The sequence below is a fragment of the Ursus americanus genome, chromosome 14, assembly GCF_024610735.1.
Source record: "Ursus americanus isolate L20-20 chromosome 14, mUrsAme1.1.p, whole genome shotgun sequence".
Lineage (NCBI taxonomy): Eukaryota > Metazoa > Chordata > Mammalia > Carnivora > Ursidae > Ursus > Ursus americanus.
In genome coordinates this window covers 48843367-48852121 of record NC_142140.1, presented here as the reverse complement: position 1 = coordinate 48852121, position 8755 = coordinate 48843367, and the positions used below count along the sequence as shown (strand labels likewise).

General features: G+C 40.4%; 1 protein-coding gene across 1 annotated transcript; it reads left to right on the top strand.

Moving 5' to 3' along the window:
• The first annotated feature begins 6580 nt into the window (after positions 1-6580).
• On the top strand, positions 6581-7609 carry LOC123796656 (olfactory receptor-like protein OLF4). The gene has a single exon (XM_045804180.1). It carries the CDS (start codon positions 6581-6583, stop codon positions 7607-7609), a length of 1029 nt encoding a protein of 342 aa, XP_045660136.1.
• Positions 7610-8755: the final 1146 nt, after the last annotated feature.

Here is an 8755-nt window from a genome sequence, read left to right as displayed (position 1 = left end):
GGATAGCACTAAAAAAAGAATGAAGTTTTGAATTTGTGAAATAAAAGGACGCAGAAATACAAAGATTTAAATTGCAATGAGTGGGGCGCCTGGGTGGCACAGCGGTTAAGCGTCTGCCTTCGGCTCAGGGCGTGATCCCGGCATTATGGGATTGAGCCCCACATCAGGTTCTTCCACTATGAGCCTGCTTCTTCCTCTCCCACTCCCCCTGCTTGTGTTCCCTCTCTCGCTGGCTGTCTCTATCTCTGTCGAATAAATAAATAAAAATCTTTAAAAAAAATAAATTGCAATGAGTGACCTTAATTTTGACCATGAGTTCCTTTCCTGTGTCACTGCCTCGAAGGCCTCAGAATCAAACCACATGCACATTTATGTCATGAGGAAATCACTGTACAGTTTGATGGGGCAGAATACAACCACATCGATTTAAAATTTCCTTTCTAACTATTGTGGGCTTTCAATATAAATTTCCCTTATCCAAGGGAAGCTGATGAGTAAATTGAGAGGGTAAACTCTGTTACCTCAATTCATTTTACTGACTATGTCTATATGAGATTCCTCCTGTTGCTGTAAACTATCCCCAACACTAGTTACTTAAAAAAAACACACACACATGTGCTCTTACACTTCTGGAGGCAGAAGCTTGGAAGGAGTCTCATCGGGCTAATAGCAAGATGTCTGCCGGGTTGAGTTCCATCTAGAGGCTCAAGGGAGACTCTGTTTTCTTTCCAATTCTGGTCTCTCTGGCTGGCCGCCTGCATTCCTGGGCTCCTGGCTCTTCCTCCACCTTCAGAGCCAGCAGGGCAGCATTTTCAATGTCTCTCTGACACCAACTCTTCTGTCTCCCTTGTCAACATTTGGAGGACTGTTGTGATTACCTTCATTCCACCTGGACAATTATAGCTAATCTTTTTTTCCTTTTGTCTTTTTTTGAATTTATTTTTCATTTTTTCTTTAAAATTTTTTGAAAATTAAACTATCATTAACACAGCGCTGTATTAGTTTCAGGGGTACAATGTAATGATGCAACAATTCTATACACTTCTTAATGCTTACTGAGATAAGTATACTCTTATTTAAAGTTTTTATTTAAATTCCATTTAGTTAACATACAGCACAATAGTAGTTTCAGGTGTACAATTTAGTGATTCAACACCTCCATACATCACCCTGTGTTCATCAGGGCAAGTGTGCTCCTCAATTTCAATGACCTCTTTGACTCACCTCTTAACCATTTTTTATTTTTATTTTTATTTTATTTTTAAGTGGGCTCCATGCCCAGTGGAGAGTCCAACGTGGACCTTGAACCCAGGACCCTGAGATCAAGACCTGAGCTGAGATCAAGAGTCAGAGGCTGGACCAACTGAGCCGCCCAAGTGCCCCTTAACCATTTTTAAGTGCACAGCTCAGAGGGATTAAATACATTCCCATTGTTGTGCAGTTGGCACCACCATCCATCTCCAGAACTCTTCATCTGTTGAACCTGAAGCTCTACACCTAAATATATATTTTTAAATTACCAAAATATTTTATAAATTTAAAAGAAACAACAGGTCTTAATTTATCTTAAAGCACTGAACTCTTAACTGATTTGGCAAAAGTGTCATGGAAGCCAAGGACTGTAGTCCTCCTGGTTTTATGGCAAAGGAGTAGAGTTCTTCACCCTGTTGAAAGGGGGAATAGCAATTTTCTGGATATCAGTGCTGTGTCCCACCATGAGTCAATATTTGGGGGAAGCAAGGAGCCTAGTAAAGAAAAACTCTTCACTCTTAGATTTAGAGAAATCTTTAATTCAGGGTTGGGATAAGGAGCTAGGAGGTTAGGTCTGTGGGAGGCAGGTGAGTTCAGGGAAGAGTAATAACTGGATTCACCTGACTTATAATCTGGTCTCTTGGGACCAGGAAACTGCAGGAAAAAAAAAAGTCCTATCTGTGCAGACCATGTCCCACTGGGATGATGTGCTAAAAGGTAGGAGAAACAGGAAGAGAATATTCCTAAGGAGCAGATAGGGAGCTGTAAATATCTCTTCTGCTGTTGTCCCTCAGCAGGTGCAACCTTGGGCTGAGTGGGACACGGGTATTTCTTCTGGAGTCCTAGGTCTGGTTGGGAGACTCCTGCTGTATTGTTTGAGAACAGAGCTTCAGTGTCCATCATCAACCATCGAGGGAGGAATTCAGACACCCTCAGAGAGACCCCCATGCAGGTGAGTCCAAAAACCCAGCAGGTACTGCAGGAAAGGGTGAAAGAGAATAGAAGGGTGAGAACATTTACCTGGTACCACCTGAGAGGCAATCCAGCCTAGCCCAGCACCGAGTTATCACTGTGGTTGTTGGCTTGCTTGATTAACTAATGAATACATTTACTTATGATCCTAGAAAGAAAAGTGAACATTGAAAGCAGCCATGCAGGGGAGATTGTTGAGGATTAACTACTACTGGTGGAAGAGCAGTGATGGGTGGCAGCAAGTGGTCCCAATAAGAGTAGAACACTAGTCCAAGAATTTTTGTAATTAAGAGAAATAGAGATATAGGGTATTCACTACAAGGGTTAAGCAGTCAAGTGAGGGCATTCTTTTTATTCTTGTAAGCCAGGGGGAATTTGAGTATGTTCCCAAATTGATGAGAAAGATCCAGACCAAGGGATCATGAGACATACATTTCATGGTGTCCTTTTTCTTGCTGGGCATTCCAATGAATTTTTTTAAAAAAAATTGATATGTGAAAGGGGTATATAAAAAAAAAAACAATTATATCCTTAGTGGCAATAATGAGTATATCTGTGGGTTTCTTAGATGTTTGCCTTCTCTATGGCAGATTGTGTCAGTTCTGTGCTTTTGTGTGGTGGGTTCAGAGTGTTTATATTCCTGCTGTTGATTGCTTTTTTTCGAACATAGGAATTGGAGATTTTCCATCAACATTGCTATTTGACCTTCAGTTCCTTTATGTCTGTGTAGATGTATTTGAGGGTAGTAGGAAAGTTAAGAGATTTTGTGTGCTCAAACCTATCATTTGGTCATATTTTCCTCCCTCCTCTTGCTTGTTTAAGTGTAGAAAGTTCTTCTGCAACATTTGAAGTAATACATTGCCTTTTATAAATATTTCCAACCTGTGTTCACTTTTCTGGTATTCCTTATTGTACCATTTGGCCTTTTGTGATTAGATATATTTCTCAAAGTCATGGCACCTGCAGCCCTCATGTGGAAGGGATGCTTCTTTATCGTTTGACTAACATTCACCTTTTCTTCCTAAACAAATATGCAGTAGTATGTCTCTACATGAGATGAAAGCTTCACTTTAGATAATGCTTCCTATCCACTTTTTTGTTATATTCTTTTATTTATAATTTTTATGTTTTTTAAACATAATTGGTACACTCAGTGGGGGGCTCAAACTCACAAGCCCAAGAACAGGAGCTGTACTCTCTACTGAGTCAGCCAATTGCCCCTGTTTCCAAGTCTTTAGCACTTTAATCTTGAATTAGTGACCCATGTTGACGTCATTACAGTAATACTGTTTTATGCCTGTCTAGAAAGCTAGTTTTAGATTGTTATTGTGTTTCAGCTGTTGAGATAGCTCCATGCCTAACCTAGTCTCACTCCTCCTGCTATCCTTTGTTCCATAAGCTCTTAGTTTCTTTTAAAACTTACATTTCTAGGGGTGCCCGGTGGCTCAGTTGGTTAAGCCTGTGACCTCTTATTTCAGCTCAGGCCATGATGTCAGGGTCATGAGATGGAGCCCTGAGTCAGGCTCTGGGCTGATTGTGGAGCCTGCTTGAGATTGTTTCTCTGCTTCTCCCTCTGTCACTCTTCCACCCAGCTTCTGTGCTCTCTCTCTCAAAAAATTTTATGTTCCTATATTATGCACAACTATTTGTACACTTAAAAAAAGTGTAGGTATTTATTATGTATTTATTTGAGAGAGAGAGAGAGAGACACAGAATGTGTGAGAGAGCACAAGAAGAGTGGAGGGGTAGAGGGAGAGAGAGAACCAGGGAGCCAGACAGGGTGCTGGATACCAGCACCCCGGATCCTGACCTGAGCCTGAGACAGATGCTTAACTGGCTGAGCTACCCCTGTGGTCCTATTCATACGCTTTTATACATATTCGTGAGTAGAATCTTATGCACATTGTAAATTGTCTTTAGGCTCCAGTGCAGTCTTTTTTTTTTAGCTTGTCCCCCTGGATAGTACCTTACAGACTTGCCTCATCAACTAGTATAATGCTAATTCATTACTTCAGTGATCGCAGAATATTTCAGGGTGTGGCTGGGTCATTGACACTTTTGAGCATTTTTCATATTCTTTCTCATTAAGTTGCTATTTTCTCAATCATACAAAAATATTTTGAGATTGAGTTAAAATGCTGTTTCTCCACTGGGGGCAGTCAGTGGAGAACCTTTATCCCCCAGAGGACACTTAGCCATGTTCTCAGGCAATTTAGGCTGTCAGACGGGGAGGTGTCACTAGAGGCCAGAGGTACTCTAAACATCCGACAATGCCCAGGACAAACCCCAGCACAGAGAATGATCTGGGCCCAAATGTCAATAGTGCTGAGATGAGAAACCCTGAGGTAAATAAAGCATATTTATATTTCTAAAACTTACATCTGTTTTCAGATTATTTCCCCCAAATGTGATAGCACCTCACATTTCTGCAATGAAAATTAAATAACACCACTTCACTACCTGTTTAAGAGTTCCATTCCCAATCAATGTGATAGCATTTTAAGCTTTTTCCTGGGCTGATGGGTGTGGAAGGGATGTCTTGTTGTTTTCATAAACAATTTGTGAGGTTGAGTAAATACATATATTTGGTCACCATTTTAAAATTTTTTTTTATTTTGTTATGTTAGTCACTATACAGCACTTCATTAGTTTTTGATGTAGTGTTCCATGATTCATTATTTGCTTATAACACCCAGCGCTCATTGCAGCACGTGCCCTCCTTAATACCCATCACTGGGCTAGCCCATCGCCCCACTCCCCACCCCTCTGGCACCCTCAGTTTGTTCCCCGGAGTCCATTGTCTCTCATGGTTTCTCTCCCCCTCTGATCCCCCCCCCTTCACTCTTCCCTTCCTTCTCCTAATGTTCTCCCTGCTATTTCTTATGCTCCATAAATGAGTGAAACCATATGATAATTGTCTATCTCCGCTTCACTTATTTCACTTAGCATAATCTCCTCCAGTTTCATCCATGTTGATGCAAATGTGGGGTATTCACCCTTCCTGATGGCTGAGTAATACTCCATGGTGTATATGGACTACATCTTCTTTATCCATTTGTCTGTTGAAGGACATCTCGGCTCCTTCCACAGATTGGGTATTGTGGACATTGGTGCTATGAACATTGGGGTGCATATGGCCCTTTTCTTTACTACATCTGTATCTTTGGGGTAAATACCCAATAGTGCAATTACTGGGTCATGGGGTAGCTCTATTTTTAACTTTTTGAGGAACCTCCACACTGTTTTCCAAAGTGGCTGCACCAACTTGCATTCCCACCAACAGTGCAAGAGGTTTCCCCTTTCTCCACAACCTCTCTAACATATGATGATATGTGTATAGATATAGATATAGATATAGATATAGATATAGATATAGATATAGATATATACACCAATCTTCTTTATCCATTCATCTATCAATGGACACTTGGACTGCTTCCATATCTTGACTATCGTAAATAATGCTGCAAAATGTGGGGTGCATGTATATTTTTGAATTAGTGTTTTGTCTTCTTTGGGTAAATACCCAGTAACGGGATTACATGATCATGGGGTATTTCTATTTTTAATATTTTGAGGAATCTCCATACAATTTCCACAGTAGCTGAACCAGATTGCATTCCCACCAACAGCACATGAGGGTTCCCTCTTGACCACCCCTGCACTAACAGTTGTTATTTCTTGTCATTTTAAACTAGCCATTCTGACTGGTGTGAGGTGATAGTCTTACTCTTTTGGATGTCACACAAATGGAATTATTTTATTCCCTTCTCAGATAGTTCACTGTTTGTATGTAGAAATACAATGATTTTTTTTGAGGTTTGGCTTTGTATCCAGTTACTTGGCTGAATTAATTTATTAGCTCTTTGAGTGTTTCTGTGACATTTTAAGGATTTTCTACACATGAGATCACACCGTCTGCATACATAAGTTTATTTCTTCCTTTCTAGTTAGGAGGCCTTTTCTTTTCTTTTTTCCCTTTTCTTTTCTTTTCTTTTCTTTTCTTTTCTTTTCTCTTCTTTACTTCTTCTCTTCTCTTCTCTTCTCTTCTCTTCTCTTCTCTTCTCTTCTTCTCCTCTTCTTTCTTTAATTGCTCTGTCTAGAACTTCCAGGGTTATGCTGAGCAGACATTAGGAAAGTGGGCATCCTTGCCTTGTTCCTGACCATAAAGGAAAAATATTGACTGTATCCCCTTTGAGGATCATGCTTGCTGTGGGTTTTTCATAAATGGCTTTATCTTGAGATAGTTTTTGTCTATTCCTAGTTCTCAGTGTTTTTTATCATGTACCATACACAGATAAAAACATTAATTTCTTGAGTGCAGAATATAAAGGATAATGTATCTGTCAGGTTAGTAATGCATGATTGTGTCATGTTCTTTTTCTCTTATTTTGGTAGTCACATCGACTCCATGGAACTAAAGAATGATACACGAATTTCAGAATTTCTTCTTCTGGGATTTTCTGAGGAACCAGAATTGGAACCCTTCCTATTTGGGCTTTTCCTCTCCATGTACCTGATCACTGTGTGTGGAAACCTGCTCCTCATCCTGGCCGTCAGCTCTGACTCCCACCTCCACACCCCCATGTACTTCTTCCTTTCCAATTTGTCCTTTGTCGACATCTGTTTCACCTCCACCACCATGCCCAAGATGCTGGTGAATATACAAACACAGAGAAAAGTTATAACTTATGACAGCTGCATCACACAGATGTACTTTTTCATACTTTTTGCAAGTTTGGACAACTTTCTCCTGACTGTGATGGCCTATGACCGCTTTGTAGCCATCTGTCACCCCCTGCACTACACGGTCATCATGAACCCCCGGCTCTGTGGACTGCTGGTTCTGATGTCCTGGATCATGAGTGTCCTGAATTCTTTGTTACAAAGCTTAATGGTGTTGCGGCTGTCCTTCTGTACAGAGGTGGAAATCCCCCACTTTTTCTGTGAACTCAATCAGATGATCCAACTTGCCTGTTCTGACACCTTTCTTAATAACATGGTGATATATTTTTCAGCTATGCTGCTGGCTGGTGCTCCCCTGGCTGGGGTCCTTTACTCTTACTCTAAGATAGTTTCCTCCATATGTGGGATCTCATCATCTCAGGGCAAGCATAAAGCATTTTCCACCTGTGCATCCCACCTCTCAGTTGTCTCCTTATTTTATTCTACAAGCCTAGGAGTTTACCTTAGCTCTGCTGCTCCCCAGAGCTCCCACACAAGTGTAGTGGCCTCGGTGATGTACACGGTGGTCACCCCCATGCTGAACCCCTTCATCTACAGCTTGAGGAACAGAGACATAAAGGGGGCTCTAAGTGAATTTTTCAGAGGAGCCACAAAGGGCCACTTTTCCACAGGTAACTGTGCTTGCAGGCTTAATGCCTAATAGCCAGAAATTGATATTCTTTAATCAGATCATGAAAGAAGAACTTAATCCCTCTTGTATATCCTGGAGTTTCAATATTTCTAAAGTTCAACTGCTTTATTGAATTTAAATAAGTCCATTTGTTGAACTTTCTGCTCCTGATAGCCAACAATTTTCCTTTTGTTTTCTTAATTTCCAAAATTAGTCCCAACCTTGAATCAGATACCATTTGGAGATTCCCATTTGCCTCATATAGCGATGAATGGTCCTAGTTTCATAAAATAAATGACATTGGCAACTGAGGCCATTTTTATAATTTTATTGTGGAGGAAATTCTGAGATCACAGTTTTTCACTCTGTGTCTGTCATTCCTTTCTACGATAATTCCTTAAATGTTCTTAACTGTAATATATACTTTAATTGACTAGTTTGTTTTGTAGGTAGTCAGGGGGTTTAAGATCCTCATTAGGATCTTGTTTCCTTACCAGCACAGCAGCCACAGTATCTCTGGAACAGAATAGTAAGGCAAAAATTCCTTAGGGAAAACTCCCTCCAAGAGCAATGTATAAAAAGACAAATTTGCATAAACCAGTTGACTTAATATGGGCTTGGTATCAGAGAAGACCTGAAGTATGATGAAGTAAAATTTTGTATCACACCATTTTTTATGGCAGATAGTGTGTTTTTGAGGATGAACATCTACTCATTGAAGTGTGGGATTTTTGGTGTCCCTGTTTAAAGGGTTTTATTAATTGGAGTGAAGAATTTAGTGGCAGATTTTGTATTATTTAATTGGATGATTTACTATTTCTATTTGAAAATTTCAAGTCCCACCCATGAATATGACTCCTCCCATTGCCCTAAACTCTCCCCTTTATTTTTTTATCTTATCTTTATTTTTATTATTTTTAAAGATTTTATTTATTTATTTGACAGAGAGACAGCCAGCGAGAAAGGGAACACAAGCAGGGGAAGTGGGAGAGGAAGAAGCAGGTTCCCAGCAGAGCAGGGAGCCCAATGTGGGCTCAATCCCAGGACCCTGGGATCACACCCTGAGCCGAAGGCAGAGGCTTAACGACTGAGCCACACAGGCGCCCCTAAACTCCCCCCCTTTAAAAATGTTGTCATAAATATTACAGTGTGAGTGAGTGAACAATTGGTGTGTTC

Bases quoted from the DNA above. Each gene is read 5' to 3' on its own strand.
- LOC123796656 (XM_045804180.1), top strand. From the start codon at position 6,581: ATGCATGATTGTGTCATGTTCTTTTTCTCTTATTTTGGTAGTCACATC.